The 21,321-nt window shown below is 39.8% G+C and overlaps 1 protein-coding gene across 3 annotated transcripts in view; it reads right to left on the reverse strand.

Moving 5' to 3' along the window:
* Positions 1 to 4,733: 4,733 nt before the first annotated feature.
* NR3C1 (nuclear receptor subfamily 3 group C member 1) overlaps positions 4,734 to 21,321 on the reverse strand; it is a 158,005-nt gene continuing 141,417 nt past the window's right edge. For all 3 annotated transcript variants that reach the window (XM_007063607.4, XM_037907573.2, XM_043552847.1), the window contains exons 7-9: positions 13,029 to 13,159; positions 9,765 to 9,922; positions 4,734 to 9,080 (exon numbers count right to left, since the gene is read on the reverse strand). In XM_007063607.4, the coding sequence (XP_007063669.1) occupies positions 8,928 to 9,080; positions 9,765 to 9,922; positions 13,029 to 13,159 (442 nt within the window). In that variant the 3' untranslated portion in view covers positions 4,734 to 8,927. The remainder of the gene's footprint in view (positions 9,081 to 9,764; positions 9,923 to 13,028; positions 13,160 to 21,321) is intronic.

Raw genomic sequence — 21,321 nt, forward strand, 5'->3', positions numbered from 1 at the left:
TTGATGTAGTGAATAATGCCACAGAGAACACAGCAAGCACAACAGAGCCTGGAGACCACCCAATAAACCACCGATTGTTCCCTTGGCCCCACACATACCACGGAGTTGGACCAGACAGAGAATTATTGGGGTCCAAAAGCTATATGACTTAGGCGATGTGGACAAATACATAAGAACCCCATGTGTACAACCATACGGAAACCACTGGGTAGGACAGCTGTTACCAGAACCCAAGGGAGCTGCGCCAGTAAGTGTGATGTGCTGTATTACAGCACAAGTGTGTCGAGGGATTTAAACTTCTCTTTCTGGGTACAGGCTGTCTGGAGCCATGTTTGGTGGAGCTTTGAGCCTCTCTCTCCACTTACTTAGCATTTAACCCTCTTCCAGCCAGTGTGCGCTACATGGCATCTGCATTAGAGCGTTACATAGTTATTACTCTGCAGTAACTAATCTCATAACCACCGGCCACACTTTCTGGGTCCATACCCGCTCTCTTACCCTCCCCCTCCAGCCACTGCAGACTTACTCCCCCGGCTCAGGATGTCGGCACTATCGGGGCTAAAAATCATATATTGCCTAAAAGTTATCTTTATCGTAGCCGACATAGAACGAGAATAGTCATCAAAAAGCTACATTGACTCCTAGTTCCATGAGTGCATTCAACTTCTACAGAATTTTACAGGTCATGAGTTAAATGCCCCAAATCAGGCAAGACCTTTCAAACTGCAAAGACATTTTAAAGCATTCGAATGCATTTCAATAGAGAATAATTACTGCATTTTGCAGAGCACTTTATGCTGATCTGTAGGAGTCATGAGAGACATTAAGGCAAAGGCAGTGCTCAATTTTGGCATGAACTTTGCATGACAAAGAAGATCTTTCAGAGTTTCCCGTATAGCTAGTGTATCCCTTCTAGTCCTGCACCAGCTGGCGGGGGAGGGGAGAGGGAAGGAAACCATCCTGGTAAATAGCAGCATTGCATAGCTTTCCAGTTTGCCCTTTGCCTTTTTGAATATTTCTCTTGGGGACTTGCTTCAGGTTTACACCTCCTATGTAATGACAGCCTGCAGAGGTGCAACTGCCATTAGTAACCTGCCCCCTGCAACCCCCTTGCACCCACCCTAGAAAAGAAGCATTCAACCTCCCACTCTATGGTCCTCAAACTTTAAAAAAGAAATTACAGGCACCCAGAAAGTCCCTGTCCACTCACTCAACCCCCCAATACAGGGGGGCTATCATATGGGGAAATAATTGGAAGACATTGTACCATTGTTAAGGGAACCACAGAGTGGGAAGAGAAGATGGGAACAGTATTCCAAAATTGTGGGAAAAGAAACTGTTGATCATTGTTGCATGGAGGTGAGGAATGGGACAACAAGTAATTATGTATTTTTCTGGTTTCCCTGAACACCTGTACTGGCACAAAGAGGGAAGGTATCACCCACAGAGAGGCTGTCGAATCTCCGAAAGAAAAAGAAAAGCTAGAGACAATCTGTCCCATGAAGCATTCACTTCACTTCATCACAATAGAGGGCCCGAAGGCAGAGCCGTGGAGGGACGATTTCCTGGCACATCCTCAAAAGATCGAAATGGAGCACATGGCCCTGAAGAGGGACATGATGCAGATAATGCAGAAGCAGACAGCTGTGATGGAGAACCTTTTGATACAAAGGTTAAGCATTTCACCCCAACATTCCAATGCCGTGCAAAGTGTAGAGGACAACCGTACTGGGATCACCACTTCAATCAGCCAAGTGACAAGTCCTTCCCGCTGCGTTCAACCCCACAAGAGCTAGAGGAAGGAGAATCTTTTCAAGCACGTCATCTACAGGCGTTTGTGAGAGCCCCTTCACGTGGCCATGCCTGAATATCGTTGTTCTGAAGTTTGCACTGCATGCTTTAAGTGTTTTTATTTTTAGTGAAGCACTATTACCTTTGTTTTCTGAAAATGCAATAAATGCATTTTCTAACAACTTGACTGAAAATCTTCACTCAGGAATAGCTCCACCCATAAATGGCATAACAGCCACCATCCCATGCTATTAATTCATAATAAAATCAAACCAACACACATTTTATTGCTTGCAGCATATTCAGTAGGCACAAGAACCCCTGACACTAAGCACAATGCATTCCTGGCCCTGATCCCTTGATGACGTGGCCAATTTTGCCTGGGCTGCCCATAATGTTGAGAAAGTTTCTCTAGTTCCTGCACCCATCCATCCTCCAGGATTTCTCCCTTCATCTGACAGATGTTGTGCAAAATACAGCAGGTACTTATCACAGAAGGCACATAGTGGTAAGAAACATCCCACCTCTTCATAACGCACCTCCATCCACCCTCCAGCAGCACAAAAGCACGCTCCACTGACATTCTGCAAATACTCAGGGTAAAATTTAAACCTCTCCTTTCTCTTGTCCAAGTGTCCACTGTCAGGCTTCCCAAGCAAGGGGAGCAGAGGATAGGTTGGGTCTCCCTGTTTGAAAATGGTACTGGCAATATGAATGGGTGCCAAGAAAGGTATCATAGGACTTTGTTAATTTGACCCCAAGTCTCTGAATTCCTGTAGCTTCTGCTATGCATCCTAGAATGCCCCTTGCAAAAACACAGAGTGCAGAGCAGAACAGTGCACCTTGGGGTATCCACCCAGAATGCCAAGCAGTTCATTTGAACTAATGCAGAATTGTGCAGATGCAGTGATTAATATGAAATTACGATAGTGAAGTGGTGTGGAAGCACTTTGGTTTGCTAGAAATACATTGCTGCATTTAGATGGAACAATCTACACTGGTTAGAAATGCCATCAGTAATCTTGTCACATATCTGTGTATCCTGTTAGGGAGGTATGAATGTAGAGAAACAGTACTATACAACGCTGGACATACTGTGTGGTAAAGGGACAGAATGAGGCATATTAAAAATGGTATTCATGCAGGAAATTTAAGATCAGATGGGATTTGTGCATATAGTATAAATTTTCTGTAAGCTCAATGTAATGATTATTTCTGATGTAATTTTCAATAATACATATAAGGGGCTCACCAACTTTGGGTGGAATGTAGGTAAGTTTGGGGTGTAAGTAATGCCCCACGTCATACAGGACATTTGAACATATGTCTATACTGCTGTTGAGAGGTGTGATTTCCAGAGTGGGTGGGCAGATTTACACCAGCTGTCTACCCATGGTGGGAATCACATCTCCCAACTGCAGTGCAAACATACCCTGAGAGGCTTGTATGGGAAACATATAGACACTTCTGAGTATTTCACAGTGATTAGAATTCAACTCTGAAATAAACTGGTTCCTTATCTCAGAACATGCTGTTAAAAAGGTCTTTCACTGGTCCACCATCAAATATTAAAAACTTATATCTGTCTATAACCTTTGTTCCCGTGTTGGGATTGGAGTCATTATTACAGCGTTATTCTATCACTGCTATGGAAGAGGGGCAAATGAGCTGGCTATATTTAAAAACAAAACAAAACTGTGAGCAGTTTTATTTACTGATGGCTTCAAAATACTTAATATTGCAGCTTTAAATCTTTAACGGTTACGGCGACATGCCAGGAAGTGAGTTTTATGTCAGCTCTTTGTTCTAGTGACTTAAGAGTAGTCTGAAGTGAAGAGAGTACTTTTCTTATTCGTCAACAACCAGAGTAAAGATGTTTTTCAACAACACTAATCAGCAAGCATGTTTTCCAAAGTGAGCATTCCCAGCACACCAGCTAGTACCTCTCAGACCCCATAGCCCTTCTTTGTCCATTATTTATAATGGCGCATAGCATAGCAGTCAAAACTTTCTCAACTGTAGCCCTAGACAGTGCAATTGCACTTTTACTTTAGTCTTCTCTTGTGGCTGCAGATGTGTTAAAAGGGAGCAGAGCCAGACACTCAGCACAACGCAGAAACAGTGTCACGTTTCATCTGAAAGGGCAGGATTTGATGGGAACTACCCTGGACAACCAAGCATGGGTAGATAGTGGTCAACACGTCTCATGGAGACTAGCAGCCAAGGGATAAACCACAGTCTAGGACTTTACCCTGTAATCACAGTGCAGACTACATGTGAAAATGGTTTGGTCATTACTGTTATAATGGTATAATTACGGCAGACTTATCTCTTAAGTTGTTGCTGCTCCCTCTTTTATTACTGCTGTGCAAAGACAGACTATTCAAACTATGTTGGAACTATGCCTAAGCGGATTTATACTGTAAACAATGCTTTGTTGAAGACATTTCTTCGCAGCGCTTTCTAGATGCATCTTAAATATGTAGAAAAGTAGTGTTCAGTGGCTATTGTTTCGATTTTTCTCCTGGCATTAACAACTCTTTCAGCTTCCCACACTGCCCCAAAGCAAGGATCTTTTCTTTCCATCATTTACAACTTCAAATTCTTCAGAAAAATTGTAATAATAGCAGGCATGCTTTATTTCTAAATCAATTTGTTTTTCCTGGTATTGATTTTAATTCCAATGGTTTTCTTACTTTAATTTAGTTTTACTGAGGGGGCTGCTAAATCTGCACATTTCAGTGAATTTGAGTTTAGCCGTCAGACATTCGTGCACTCCATAACAACTACAGAAGAGGCTGGGGCTTTAGACCAGTAAGATGTTAATTCCTGTGTATGTGGTGAATGGAGAAGAATAACATAAACTGATTGATTTAACTGGCTTCAATAATCTTTTTATCAGGGGTACACAACAAAAACTCTACCAAAGCATTTTGGAGCTATTTAATGAAAAAAGCAGAATTTTATTATGTGATTTCTGTCCATTATTTGGCATTGCTGTAAATGGTTCACATTTACTGCAACTTCTGTACAGATGTGTGGTTTTGTATTACCAGAACAGCAAATTTAAATGAAAAATAAATGTTCAACAGTTCCACACAAGATTTTACAGTCCAACATTTCACTGAGTAGGTGAAAACTACAGAATTGTTACTACAGAATTATTCAGCATGAATAAAAAACTACAACTTTTATTTTTAAACAGGAGTCACTGGTTTTAATTTTTACACTGTTTAAAATTACTGTGATAAAAAATAATGAAAAAAGCTTTTTAATATGCCATACACCAGTATAATATAGGATCTGTCCCCATTATATATCTTTTGTTTAATATACAAAATAGAATAATGACACACTGTTGAATCTATGCTGTTAAGCAATGAGTTTAGGGTTGGGGTATATTTTCATACACACAGCCTTTTATCAGAAGTAAAACCCTCCAAAAATGTTTTTTTTTTTTAAAAAAAACTGTTGTAAAGAGGCTCTATTCCTATCCTGAAAAATTGGTTCCTATGTGACATCAATGGTGCATCAATACCTGGCTTTGGACTTGACAAATGGTGGAGCTTGTAACCACTCAGCTAGTATAGAATACAATCCTTTTAAACATTCTCTTATTGGGTTGGCTCCTGCAGTCCTAACTCACACAAACAGTTCCACTGAAGTGTGGCTACGGGAAACAGGATTTGGGCTACTGCTGCTCTCTGCTCCAGGCACTTTCTCCTCCTCCTCGCCCGTTCTCAACACTTAATTTTTGTGAGACTACAAAGGCTATTATTTAAGCTAGGTTGGCACTTAGTCCCATACTCTTCCTCTCTTACCAGTTGCAAAGTAGATTCTAAGCAGAATTTTGTTTTACAAAAACACTGTACAAGATTAAAGTTCCTCCTCTCTCCATCCCATGCCCTGGCTTATCCTATGTAAGGCCATTCCTTTCAGTTTCCATGTGCAATTATAACATACAGCATGTATCTCTAGGGCCGTCCAAATGTCCCTTTGTCAGATGTATGCATTATGTGATAAGGCACTGAAGAGACAGAAATCAGGATTCTCTCTGCTTTATCTAAATTGTAGGTTTTTCCCAGTGCTAAAAGACTAAACGTGCAGGGAACATGTAAAATTTCACTGCTTGCTAAATGATTACATATTTAAAACGGTGTGGGTTTAAGACTTTAACAGCACATACAGAATGAATTCTCTCTTCCGACATCACAGTTTCTTCTTTTCTTTGAATCCATAACTGAAGAATGAATATATGGGCACACAGATCAAAGGGGTTAGAGCCTCTTTCCTTTGAAGTATTTATTCTCACAAGGTAATACTATTTTGTTCACGTACGTTTCGATTACTTTTCTATTGGCAAACAAATAACAGCACATACCTTTGTCCACACACACTATGAAATTTCTTGAGAGCTCGAATTGAGGTATCAGGGACTAAAGTGAGAGATTAATGCATCGGAGTGTCTCAGATTAAGTTTTAGACCATTCTCTGAAATAAGAACAGTTTTCAAGCTCATCCTTTTAATTAAAGAGCCCTTTTTTAGAGCAAACACTATGAATCTCCTAACTGTACCTCAAACAGCATAAATATTTTCATCCAGTTGGGTTGCCAATGCTAGTTAAAATACTTTTTGAGGTTTCGCTTAACTGTTACAAAATGTACGTATTCTTTAGAGATCATTCAGAGAGAACAGAATGATTTTTTTAAATTCAATTTGATATTTTACTCCAAAGTACTGAATACATCTTTTTAATAGGTATAGCATTCAAAAAAAGATGTAAGAAACGACAAAAATGCAGTTTCCTATTTCAATTGGAAACAAACTTTTGCTGACCAACACAAATGTATGTGTATTGTGAACAACCTATGCTCTATATTTACATATTGCTGGTACCTGTATGCATATTATTGCCAAATTTTTCAAACTGTTTTTGCTATCCCGCGTGAGGCTGTATATGACATTAACCCCATAAGTTCATACATCTTTTCAGTTTACATTTTTTGCAGTGGAGTCAAGTAAACCTACAAAGTCTGAAGATTTACTATTGGAATGTGAAGGGTAACCAAACATGGGCTCCAAGTTCCAAGCTGTGGTTCTATACAGTGATCTAATGAATGTAAATTTCAGCCCTAGGAACAACCCACTCAGCATGGGTTTCTTCCTTTAAAAAAAGTACCTAACACCTTTGCTGCCAATATTAATACTTCCAGAAAAACCACACTTTGTATGGGTTACCATTCAGCATATTTGTGACCCCTACCAAAACTATAATCATGTGTCATGATAAAGCAATCTGTCATCTAAAAATCACTTATTATACACTATACAAGCTATTTAACAATCATTCAATAAATTGCTTTTTAAGCTGCAGTAGCCCTTCCCTTCTTTGCTTAGATTAGTGAATATACCAATTACATATATTTGAAACTACAACTAAATATAAAAATATATTAGAGATTTCATATTTTATCAATTAGATTTTTTCCCCATTTTCTATTACACAAATAATTGGGCCACTTTGAATAAAAATCTAATTTCAGGGTAGCTTAGTAAGTATTTAAATTATGCTTATACAGAAAGTTGTTAAGGTGCACACAGAAAGGGCTACTACAGCTTCTAAACTATTTAAAACATCATTATCAATGGTGACAAGAAGTTCACAATACATATGGTAATTTTATGGCACACTAGTAATTTGACATGAAGGGATGCAGCCTTACAAAGACAGAAGTCTGACATACAATTCTAAACTACAAAATCAGTAGCGGAACCTTCCTGCTCTCCGGGAAAAGAAGATGAACCAATCAGTGACAGATGAAAGTGTGAAAATGGGTGACTAACCACACTCAGGTCTGAGGTCTGTATACCCAGAAAGTTACAATGTGTCAGTACAGTTGGTCTGTTTTACGGTCTGCTTAAAGGTAAAGGTCTAATTGAAGAAAACCCTTCAAGAACCAATACAATATTAAAAAAATACTTGGGCATCATTACAAGTCGGTCTCATAGGCCAATAACGGGTTTTCTACAAGAACTTGTAGGATGAGACATTTATGTGCCTGGAAAAAGTGAATTTCTCCATGCACAACTATTTTTTTTAAGCTATGCGTATTTTTGTGAAAGTTTCCTGATGGGCAGTCAGGACTGATCTTGACATCGATGCAGCCCAAGACTACTGCACATATGGCTGTTGTATGGTATGCAAAAATCAGCTTAGTTTTTTGTATAAAATAACCCGCTCGTTCGCATCCAGTTAGGACTGGGCTAATTTTCTATGATCTGTATATCCAACACATTTTCACATATACCAAAAATGTGTGTTTCATTCATGTCTACTTGGGTTAGATTTGAGCATACTCTCCCCTCCACCCTAAAAAAACCCAAAAACAACAACAAAAAAACCAAGCCAAATTTTTATGGTCATCTTGACAATTAAAGCAATCAGGTTAGAAAAGCCAACCCATTTTCACATGAATATGCTCAAGGATTAATGGCTAGAGGTCATTTAGGAAAGCTACAAGCTGCCCCACCTTAAAAAATAGTTGTACAATAGGCATCTTGAAGTATTACAAAAAATTATGTAAGAAAAAATGAGCAAGCCTAGTTCACGGTATATAAAGTTAAAGGAAATTGCTAAAACCAGACAGTAATAGCTATAAAAGGCACAACTTCCCTTTTCTGATATACACTTGTAAACTTTCTTCAGGTTACATGCATAAATCAAAATGCTATCTTAACTATACAAAAAACCCAAACCATTTTACTGGAAAAAAAAACCACCAGAAAATGTTATCCAGCCAACTGCAGAAATTACTAGCAGAATGCTCGTATATCAGCCTCTGATCTTGACACCAGTAGTTTTGGTGCATCCATGGATGTTGCACTGGGGGGGTGAAATCCAATTCCTAGCACGTAAGGGTTAATTACTTTCCTTTCCTCTCCCTCCTCATTCTAATCATCCAATGTGAGCAATCTGCTGCTTCTGTAGCTTAAGTCTTGGCCCTCTGTAAACCACATGTAGTGCATAATTACAAAAGAAACACCGTTGCAAGACAAAATTAACAAGTCTGATAGTTTGTACAAAAAAAGCTATAGTTTGACTTTTTCTTAAGGCAATCTTTTTGTATTAAGGCAGTCACTTTTGATGAAATAAGAGTTTCTTGATATTTCCATTTGAATATTTTGGTATCTGATTGCTGATGATTTCTGCCAACATCTCTGGGAACTCAATACTCATGGATTTATCCAAAAATGTCTGGAAGCAAAAGCTTAGAAGATTTTCAACCACCTACAATTGATAAAGAGAAGATTTAGTCTCAGGCTAATGCACAGAGGAAAAAACACTGCTTTGGTACTGTACTTCTTCACTGTTATTCATATTTTGCTGTAATGGGGGTTCTTATAAATACCACTCTAAAATGGGGATAAACACAACATATTTGAAAACTTAGCTAAAACATTCATATTTAAAGTCTGTAATGTTATATTGACTACTGTGTCATTCTGTAATGACATACATAAAATGATAGGATAAAAACACTATAATAGATTTTAAAACATTTTTGTGTTACTCTATTTTAAAAGAGACACAATCAACTTTAAATCTAGTCCGTTTCAAAACACGAGTTAGAAGTAGTTTCATGTACTATACTACACTTGCCCCTGAGACTGTCTGCCAAAATTCTGTGAAGTGCACAAAGTAAATAAACTAAAAAACAACAACAAAATTCTCTAATAATTTTCTATTAATCTTTCTTAGGTGTTGCATATAAAAAGACAAAAAAATACACTTGATTTTTTTAAGCTGACAGTGTCCCTTTAACACCTATTTATTACAAAAACTTCAGGAGAACAAAATATTTTATCTTAACCATTTTAAGTGGTCTGATAAGTTCAGGTTCTAAGGGCACAGTACCTTTCCACAAACTTATCTATACAGAACATGTACAGTGCACATTTAAAAAAAACTTACATCATGCATGGAGTCCAAAAGTTTAGTCAGTTGATAAAATCTCTGCCAGTTCTGGCTCGAGTTCCCCTCTCTCTTTACTATGGCTTTCCCCAACTCTTTGATGTACGTCATACGAATCTCATCAAACAGAGCCTGACTCTTCAGACCCTCCTTGGGAACTGAAACATTGAAATTAACCTTTGAGATGTTACAGATCTCAGCTGGTTCTACTATACATGTGGTTATAAAAGTGCTCTTTTCACACTAATTCCACTTACATTTTAATATGTTCCTGGGCCTAAGCAGGACTTGTCCTGCAATTGCACTTCCCAACATCTCTGGGACATTTGAGGTACAAATCTGGGCACCTAAACTGAGGGTAGGGAGCCTCTCTCTGTGCTCTGAAAGCTTCTTCCCCTGGTGGGCTCAGACAGCCTGGATGAGGCAGCTGCTTGATTAGAATGCAGAGGAGATAAGAACTGGAAAGGGCGGGTGGGGGTGGAGAGTAGATTAGGGAGAAAGCCTGGGAGCGAATTAAGGAGCTGGTGGAGGGAAGACTGGGGCAGACAGGGCAACGAGACTGGAAATGGGAAGGAAGGAAGAAGGGGCAGACGAGACTGTAGAAGGAATGGTAGATGTGAAAGGGGGCATAGGAGCCAGTATGGGAGTTTGGGACTGGTATCCAGTGAAGTGTGGGAAAGGCGGTGGAGATAGGAGAGGAGACAGATCAGACAGGGAGGCAGTGTGTTTGTGACAGGAGAACTGGGACTGGCTGGGCAGAGCCTGGGACAAGGAGAACAATCATCTTTGAAACACTTTTACAAAGTATCTCATTCCCCTCTAGTGATGGTCCACACAGAGGATGACAACCTACTACTGCTATCAGTTATTCCATAAGTTCATGGGACAGATATCTGCATGGTGAATTTAAATTAAATGTCCCAACCTGCTGATGACCCATGTATGTGTCAATATGATGCCATATGATGGAATACAGTTTTTCCAGTTTGTTTTTCAAAAACCTACGAAATTTTATATGCCCTCCCCCCACCCCAAACCCTCCTCCACCGGTAAAAGAGATTTATGAAGACTACAAAGTCAAGCACTCAAAAGCTAGGAAATGCTAGAGTTAAGGTTGTCTGTGGAAGCTTAATTTTGCCTTCTTGCAGAAACGCATCATGATACTATCTTTAATTATATGAACACACACTATTTTTTCCACACAAACATTCCCTCATTCAGTGCACAGTCTGGATCCCCTCCATGGATGAATGAGGGACGTGTAGTGAAGAAAATGGTTGCCTGTATGACCTCTGCCTCATGCGTTTGCAGAAGTTGGAAGATGTAAAATGAATGAGACAGGAACCACAGGAAGAGAAAGGATGGTCTCACAGTAAAGGTAGCTGAATGCTGCCCTGGATTCTATCCCTACTTCTGTCACAGAATCCCAGTGTGATGCTAGGCAAGCCACTTAAACCAGTCTCTTCACAGGTGGTCACTAACTGGTGATCATTTCTGGGTACCTGACTTGAAACCCTGTGGTCTGATTTACAGAAGTGCTTATCATTTGCAATTGAAGTCAATGGGAGCTGTGCCTTGAACATACCAAGTGCTATGTAACAAGCTCTAAACATCAGGTTGTAGGTGTCTCAAAGTGGATACTTTTGACCTTAATCCTCTCTGTACGACATCTGTAAATTGGGGCTAATGTGCCCCTCATCTCACAGGTGTTCTGCGAAAATAAATTCATTACTGTTTGTGAAACACTGAGATGCTGTAGTCATGAGTGCAAGAGAAAAGCCCAGAAAGTTAATAATTCTGTTTTCAGAGCAGGGTTTGAATAGTGTAGAGCAAATAAGACATAGGGCCACACATAGAACAGAGAGAACAACAAAACATTGAAATAGTGGCACATTAAGTGAGTTCTGTACCATTCTGTGCACTGAATGAGGTAAGAGTCCTGAAGGAAAACGAAAGACTATCGTAATGCATAAGCACAAGGGAGCCAAATTATGCTTGCACAGTGCACTTTAATACTGTCATCTCCTAGCTTCTGAGGACTTGACTTTGCAACCTTACTATTCTTTTAACAGTTTTTTGTGTTTTATTATACAGAGGGACCACGTAGTTATATGTCCTACTGTTTAAAACATATTATAGTAGCATCCATGAACCCCAAAAAGATGAGCCCCATTCTATAAGGTGCTGCACAGCCACACATGAAGGCATCATATCTGTCCCTTACACACGAGCATACAAATCTGTAGTCAAACTTGTAAAGTTTATGAAATGTGGATAACTTACCATCAATGTCATATGTAAGTAAAACAAAAAACATGAGCCCAAATTATCCCCAAGCACAAATTCACGTGCAGCAAGGGAGATCTTTGTCTCAGTTTGAACCACTGTTGCTTTGTGGGTTATTGTACATGGGATAAGAGAAAGTACTGTTGCCTTCTCCCAATCTTGAATGATGATTCTGATTTGAAAAAGTTTTCTCACAGGCCAAAAATTCTCAAGCAAAAGTTCTTTTGACAATGTTACCCTAAGTCTCAGTTTGAGAAGTGAAAAATCAATGAGACTTGGGTGCTTTTGAAAATTTACCTTTGGCCTGGGGTTTGAAGCAGATTCTTTATTTTGTATAGAATAGCAGCAAATGCATCATCTATAGAATGGTGTCTAGAGAATTAAGAAATGACTTGGTGTAACACCCCCCAAAATTTTTGTTGTATATCCAAAAAATTCGAGGAGTTTAAAGAGAGCTGTCAGATGGCTGTCTCATAACTTCAGTTTCAAAGGCCCCACAATACATGTAGAAGTGTGGAGCTGAGACATTATGAACGCTTCCTTTCAAAAGAACCTTTGTCCCAGTTTTTGGGCTCGGAAGGCAAACGCTGCACTAGGGTCCTCTGTCAGGACACTGAGGGAAACTACTCATGGAATAGCTTGGAATTTTGCACACTGAAGATTCTTACTTTGTGATCTTGAAACAAACTTGCATGGATGTACAATAGTTTGAACATATAGGCTGCAATATCTTACCACTGAATAGGTTCAATTTAATAATATATCCAGTTACAATAATCAGAAGTACAGTTTCCTTCAATAGCATGATGCAGTCATGTTGGAAGAGCAGCATTTTTGCACAGTGCTCAGTAAGAAACTCAAACTTTGAGCTTTAACTCTGTGTGAGATATCTGCCATACCATCAACCTAATACACACATACAATCTCATGATCTTGCAAAATTCATTCTTCACACAGATTTTGTAACTGGCCACTTACTTGTAGAGAGAAGCAGCAAGGTTTTCATGCAGAGATATTCTTCATATGACACTTGAAGCCGTGATAGCTCATTGGCAACCATAAGCATATGTTTGCATTGGTCATACATACAGGGCAAATTCATTCTCTGCCTGAAAAATAACAGCATAAAAATCAATTAAGTAAAATCCTACGGGTGTAAAAAAAAAAAAAAACAAAAAAAACTCCTATTGTATGCACTGAAGTTTCAACAGAAGAATCTTCACTTTCAACAACTGATGAATTCATTTGTGACTATTGTTCTGCTAACTGGATCTAGAGAATGGCCTGAAAGTGAAGGGGGAATAAAGTATTAAAATCCCACTTTGTATGCTGATAGACAAACCCAGTTTCACAACAGAAGCTTATTTAAGCCAGGCCATGCATTCGGTAACCTAGCAGTCCTACTGGTTGCCAAAAGACAACTTTTGAGATTTCACCACCATCTTGAGGTAACAAACAAATTTTCAGATTGAGTAGCTTTGCGACAGGTTTCTCTTCCCAAGACCGGCAGTCCTACAGATTTAACAGTGTGATCCACTGGCTACAGTGAAATGAAATGACACACTAAGCTGGGATTTTCAAATGGGTCCAAGGGAGTGAGGTGTCCAAATCCCATTGAATTTAATTGGGCACCTTGCTCCTTTAGGCTCCCAGGCCAAACTACCAATCTGTTCACCAGTAATGACACCTATTACATCTTTTTAGAACAACTTCCCCAGTTATAGCTTAGCCTTCAAAGCTACTTTATTACTAGTCTTGCATCCTGTGATGTTCTCAAAGAGGTCCCAAATCTAGCAGATAAATTTTAATACACATAATCAGGTTTCTAAACATGGTTTAGAAAGTGAAGATGAAAAGCACCAGGCTGGAATCAGTTTGGCTGACACACTATGTTTATGCATTGCGATAGACCCAGGCCAGTTGGGTACAACAGAGTAGCAGAAGGCAGATATACTGGCCACTGGATTAGCAGTTTTCTGTTCCCTGACTGACCAGAACAGGGGCTGCTCCAGGCTAATGAGAACACCTGACTCCAATTAACCTGCAAAGAGTCAGGTGAGGCCATTAAGTTAATGTGAACACCTGACTCTAATTAAGGCCCTTCTGATACTATAAAAGGGCTCACTCCAGTCAGGCTGAGGAGAGCTAGGGGAGAGAAAGTGTGGCTGAAAGGCTGAGTAATGAAGATACCCTCAAGCCATCGGTAAGGGAGCCCTAAGGTAAGGGTGAAGAAGAGAGAAGCAGGAGAACCGTGGGAAAGTGCCCCAGGGAAATGTAGCAACTCTGGCAGTGAAAGGTCGGCTGCGAACAGCTGCTACCATTAGGCTCCTTGGGCCGGAACCCAGAGTAGAGGGTGGGCCCGGGTTCCCCCCCAATCCGCCACTATAGAAACACCTCCTGGGAGGGGAAGATAGGCCCCTGTCAGGACAGGAGGCTAAAATGTTAGGAAATAAGCCCCTAGGGACAACAGAGACTGTGGGAGTTCTCTCACCAACCTCCTTGCTGGCTTTTGATGAAAAGGGCTCCGTAGACTGTAACCCTGGCCCTAGAGAGAGAAGGGCTATGTGGAGGGTTGCAGTGAGCCTCTGAGGCTAGCATAAACCACCTGGAAGCGTGGGACCCATGGGGACAAGGTCAGAGCTCTGCCGCAGCATTTATCTTCTCACTCATTCTCCATGTCTAATGCAGTCGTTCCCAAACTTGTTCCGCCGCTTGTGCGGGGAAAGCCCCTGGCGGGCCGGACTGGTTTGTTTACCTGCCGCGTCCGTAGGTTCGGCCGATCGCGGCTCCCTCTGGCCGCGGTTCGCTGCTCTAGGCCAATGGGAGCTGCTGGAAGTGGCGTGGGCCGAGGGACGTACTGGCCGCCGCTTCCAGCAGCTCCCATTAGTCTGGAACAGCGAACCGCGGCCGCTGGGAGCCGCGATCGGCCGAACCTGGGAACGTGACAGGTAAACAAACCGGCCCGGCCCGCCAGGGGCTTTCCCCGCACAAGTGGCGGAACAAGTCTGGGAACCACTGGTCTAATGAAATCTGCGTCAGGATGGCAAATCTCCTTCTTAACCATCCTGTTTAGTTTTCCACCTGGCAATTACAATTCATTGCTGTGAATATGGCTCTCACAGGATTACAACTTCAGGAGGGGAACAAGAACCAAGACCACATCAACTCTGAAAGTGGCGGGAAGGAGAGGAATAGAGGCTGCATTCATGCAAATTGTTGGTGGGGAAAAAAAAAAAAGGTGGGAGAAGATAAACAGAAAAATGATAGTACACAAGGTGAATTGTTTCAAATACGGTGATTTTCTAATTTTTCAATGAGGTGTTAGCATGTTTTTTTTTAAATATTAAATGTAGTCTCCCTTAACACAGATCTTACTCTATTACTTTTCAATTTATAATCCAAGAGCTTCAAATCCCAGTATAATAGAACCTTACTCCTGAGGGAATTCTGCGCAAGTGCAGAATTAATGTCCTCCCCACAGATTCTCCCCCTTCAGAATAACTGATTCTGACAGGGAGGCAAAGGAAAGCCGTGAGAGGTGTCACACCGCAATTACCCTTTTTGCCCACCAGAGGCTGATGTGGCACCAGAAGAGAGGGCAGCTGGCTGGCTCTTGGCCCAGAGCAGCCAGCCGCAGAGAGGGCCAGGTGAAGAGGCATGGCATATGAGGGGTGAGGGGGGAGACAGACTGGGGTTCAGAAGAGCTAGTAGGGGGGACAGACTGGGGTGGGGGCACAGAAGCTAGTGGGGTGACATTGAGCCAGGGGTTGAATGGAGTAGGGGTGCAGGGACCCATGGAGACATGGACAGCTATGCCTGGCTGAGTGGAGGTACAGACCCACATGGGGACTGGGGCATTTGTGCCTGGCTGAATGGGAGAGGCTAAGGGTCAGCCAGGGTCTGCATGGGGGAGGCTCCCCATCTCCCTAACAATCCTCCGCCAAAAACCTGTTGTTGGGTACGGGTAGGAGACACACACAACTCTCCAGGTCCACTCCCAGGCTCCTTCCCAGCAATTATGTCCCTCTCCCTCTGTTACCCCTGTCTTCCCCAAGCTTTTGCACTGCTTCTGAGGGGTGCAGGAAATATGTTTCTGCATTAGTTTAAATGAATTACTACTCGAAGTTCTGTAGTAATATGCCTAATAAGGAATCTATTTTGCTGTCTGCATTGTAACAGACATACTTGCTGACAGGTATTTTGAAATAAATTACCAAAATAATTGAAACTGGAGTGATTATATGGTGTTATTTTGACAAATAAAATTTGCAGAATTTTGCAAATTTTAAAATATTGTGTGCAGAATTCCCCCAGGAGTAAAACTAGGTCTTGCGTATGAAATTTTCCCAATTTTTTTCAAAGCTAGGATCATTTTTCAGGTCTCCTTCCACTACCCCATGCAAGAGAAATATACAATATACACTCACAAAAATGTTCAGCCCAGGAAACACCATTTTAAAAAAAAAACTAATTGAAAACAAGAAGACATGCTTCTTCCACAAGGACACAATAAAAAATACAGAAAGAATATGAACTGAGATGGGCAGTTTAAGAAATTAGTGACTGCACAGCAAGAAACATGGACCGTTTAAAGACTATTATAAACAAATCTGAATAAAATTCTGAAAAACCCGTTTACAAATGCATGTTGCAGTACCACTTTTTGAACTGTATTAAAACTATTATTTGTGGCATTTTCCTATATCATCTCTAGAAACTAAAGCTTAATGCCAGAGTTTAACAATCAAGCAGCAGCTGAAAGAAGTAATCTTACACGACAACAGGTCATATGGGGCTGTGAATAAACATTAAGAGACCTACCTTTTCTCTGGGATCTTGACATAAATCTACATTAAGTCTGCTAATTTTCTGCTGTCTCCTTTAGGTATCAAAGAGTAATTTAAGTGTTTTAAACTGAGTAATTGTAACACATTTTGTGAGAAGGCTCAGCAATTTTCCTTTTGTAAAATATTACCATTTCTGGGCAGAAGGTTAAAATAAATATTATGAAACAGGCCAGTCTATTTATTTTTATCTAGTATAAATACACCCATCAGTAAATATCTGGGTGCCTGTACAAAGCCAAACACAAATGTTATTACCAAAGCTACATAAAATGCACTCTCTACCAAAAAAACAGAGTATAAACACACCCTACGTCCCTTCAGGCAAGGCTAAGTAAACAGATGAGCTTTGCACTGTGTCCTGAAGGGCAACAGACAGGCTGTGTCAGAACAACGGGAAAGCTAATTCAGTGGTGGGTTCTCAATGCTAGAAAGCAGTCTGGGAGCAGGTCCCAGACATTCCACTCTGAGATCTCCTGGCAGGAGAGCATCAGATGATCTCAGCTGCCACAGTGGTGCACAGGGAGGAAGAAAAGGGACAAAAGGATTATGTACAAATGATGGAGCAGGGAACCAACTAAGAGTCAGGGCTCCTGGATTCTTTTCCAGTGCTATCCCTTACATATGGCCACACAGCAGGAAAGTAAGAAACAGCAAAATGAATTTGTAGGGTGACCAGATAGCAACTGTGAAAAAACAGGACAGGGGGTTGGGATAATAGGCGCCTATATAAGAAAAAGTCCCCCAAAATGGGACTGTCCCTTTAAAAACAGGATATCTGGTCACCCTATGAATTTGTTTATCCACATATAAAATGGGTATAATACTTAATGACGGTACCTAAGGTGGCCTAGTCTTTGGATAGTGCATGAAAAGCAACACATACGCAAAGTGCAGAGGATTTATTATTAGGTAGGACACAATAAATGCAGAGGTCTGAGTGGGCGTATACAGACATACCACTGGTTTCAGAATAGCAATACAGTAGTACAGGTGACTGGTAACTACAGAGTAGTTTAATTACACTATAATTGGAATGCAACAGTGATTTTCCTTTCCAGTATGTAATTACTGCCTGTTCTTATAAGTAGAGCATTAACTAGATGACTACATTACTTATTATTCCTCTAGTGGGGTTCTTGTTTTGATAGTGATTTTAAAACTGATAAGAGTTGGTCACTTTATTGTTTCTTATAAATCAATTATGTTTCATTCTCTTGATCAGCTACGCTGCAAGGAAACAAACTGGTGAGTTATTTAACAATCAAGTACCTCCGTGTTTAGTCATCTGCCACTCTCATGCCATTGGTATAGTAAAGAAGTACACTATGTGTTTCAAACATAAAATAATGGGTGAGTCCCCAAAAGCAAGAACTGGATACTAATGCTTAGAACTGCTGAGTTAGTGCTAATATCAGACATACACTGCCACTAGGAAATCCCAGCTCTCATTGCCTAAACTCTTATTCAAAGTGTGCTATCCTATATGCCTACTTTATTTTACAATGCCAGAAAAAAAACCCCCAGCCATACAGCATCTGGATGTCACATCTCCCATGTACAGCAAAATTACATATGCTTTTATTAGAAAGATTACGCAGTTACTTAGATTATAATATTTTTATGTTTTAAAGACTGCCTTCTCTGAACTGATCATAATAAAAATATATAGGATTTTGGAGTAAACTTTACACAGAATATACAGCGCTAGTTAAAATCTATATAATTTACAGTTAAAGGGCACATGAGGTTTGCGTGGGACACAAGAGGGAGTTAAAGGCACGTGATTTTCAACATTCGATATGAGTCACTCAGCTCTATTAAATCTATGAAAGAATAAAATCAGTAAACAAGGTGCTGACACTGAACAACAGGCTATACTGATTCAACAGTCTGATGTACAAACAAATTTTTTTTAAAGAAATTGTTCTGGGAAACAAGAAAACTTGCCTTTTAAAATTTTTTTTCAAAAAGCCAAAATACTTAGTTTTATTTTCTTTCCACTTAAATTTTATAGGGTATAGAACACTGGAGAAAATGAAACAGAGGAGCAGACCTCAGAATTAAGAACAGAGAACTGCTGAAGTGGTGAGCAGGCAAACAAGAATAGGAGTTTTAAAACATGATTTATAAAAACCTTTTTATAAGGCCATGCAGTCATTACATGCCGTATACTGCTTCATGGCCACAAATGCATGTGATTTGGTGTTGCTTAATATGTTTCACATACAATTGGGAGGCCTTCTCCTGAAGACAATAGTTGAAGTATGCAGACGTGGGCTCTGATATAAAGTGAGTACAGCATGGTAATTTTGGCAGTAATGATACAGCACTATAAAATTTCACACTTTTATAGTCCCAAAATACTAAAACATGTTCTGGAGCTTCAGATATGGTGGGCTGCCAAGCTCCACCCCAGTTTTTAAAATGGGTCATATAAGCACATGGTATAATGGTGCATTTGTAAGCCAATACACACACCCTTTGGATGTGTTCTTTTTTACATTTCAAGTTGTAATGTGATGCATTTGTTAAGCATAAAAATATTAATCCACCAAACAATATGGTTCCCACATGGGAAAAAAATTTAAAATTTGATTTTGTACACTCTTCCCAGTGTGGTTTTTTTTGCCGGGGGGTGGGGTGGGGGGGGTTAAAGAAAAGTTGAGTTCAATGGGCATTAGGAATCTAGATGCTTTTGAAAATCCCAGTAGGTGCCTAGATACTTTTAAAAATCTGCCCCTTAATTTCTCTGTGCCTCAGTACCCATATGTAAAATGTAGATAATACTCACAGGGTGCTGTGTGAATAAATACACTAAAGGAGCTCAGATATTATTGAGATGGGGGGGCAACATATGAGTAGCTGAGATATAAAGAACCGTTTTTCAAAACATTCTGCATAGTTTACACATATTTAAATCCCTTATTTTTGGAATAGCATTAGCAGACACTTTCTCTCCCTCAAGCACCATAGTATTGATGAACCTTTAAAACACAAATTGATTAGATAATAAGCACAAAAAATATAAAAATATAAAATGTACCAGTCTACATCTGTATAGCTAAAAAGCAGCTAAACAAATCGTGGTGTTTTTTCTTTATATTAGGTATTATTTGCAATTTTTGATATGCCCAAAAATCACACACTTGATAATATGCTAGGAGTAATATCAAAGACTGTTAAATTCTCTGAAGCCAGTTTATCTTAGTAACTTTTCCTGTGCTTTACTCTTGCAGCAAATTATGGTATTGACTTTATACAGGAAGTAGTTTAAGATCAGCTCTATCATGTTGCTGTACGGGGATGACACAGAAAGATGTGATCTGATGATGTCCTAATCAATAACTTCAAATTATTTAAATAGTGTGATTGTTAACAACTTGCACTGCCAATAAACATGCTACTTTTAAATGTTGTCTGAGTGCAAACTGAGAGGGAGAAAGTATGTTAATAATAAGGATTTCAGATTTCTCAGCTTAACTGCAGTAAAATACATTTAAAATTACTCTCATACCAGATATTTCTAGCTGAAAACTGCAACTGTGCAGATACCTTTAAAATATTATGAATTATTTTTATACTGTATTTTGCATAAAGACAGTCCCTCTGCCCTGGGGAACATGCATTTAAATAGGATCCCTCCTCTCCTCAGTCTCTGATTAAAAGTGTTGCAACAACTGTAAAATTCAAGAAATATGTACATGGATAAAGTACATGTAGCGTTTAGAGGTTGGAACTGTGAATCAAGAGCCAAAAAAAATTCCTCGCTCAGCAGCAGACTTCCTTTGTGACTTGGGTCACATGACTTATCCTCATTTTCCTGATGGGGAACTAGGTAACTCAGAGGCTACCTCTTTCCTGCATCAGATGGATACCGTGAGACTAAATTTGTTGTTTTTAAGGTAACTAGAAATCTTTGGGTGAAGGGCACTATTCATTAAAAACACATTTCATTACTTGCATAAGTGCTTCAAGATAATAATTTCACACCATATGCTATACAAACTGTTGTTTGTTGTTGTAATGAGTCTAAAATCTATCACAAGAACTTTTTTGCCACAGTTTTGTATGATTGAACGGCTATAATCCATCCCATGTGGGTGAGTCCATACAGCCCCGCAAAGTCTTGCCAAATCTTCAGTTATGCAATACTCGGGCTAAAAGAAAAGGACTATCTACTGAAATTAATTTCATCTAGTATGATATGGATCAAAGAAAGTGGCAGACAATTCTATTTCTATTGGAGAAAGTAACCAATGAATCAAAATTTGTCCGTGACTGAAATTAAACATATCTGAGGCCAAAGACAGATGATTATTTTTATTGTTGCCAGTGGGAAATGTTGTGCAATATAAAAGGATGGGAGTATGGAAATGCTGTGGGCTATTTACATGCCTTGAGATGGAAAGCTCAAGCAGCTCCTA

This window comes from Chelonia mydas, chromosome 8, assembly GCF_015237465.2.
Source record: "Chelonia mydas isolate rCheMyd1 chromosome 8, rCheMyd1.pri.v2, whole genome shotgun sequence".
Taxonomy (NCBI): domain Eukaryota; kingdom Metazoa; phylum Chordata; order Testudines; family Cheloniidae; genus Chelonia; species Chelonia mydas.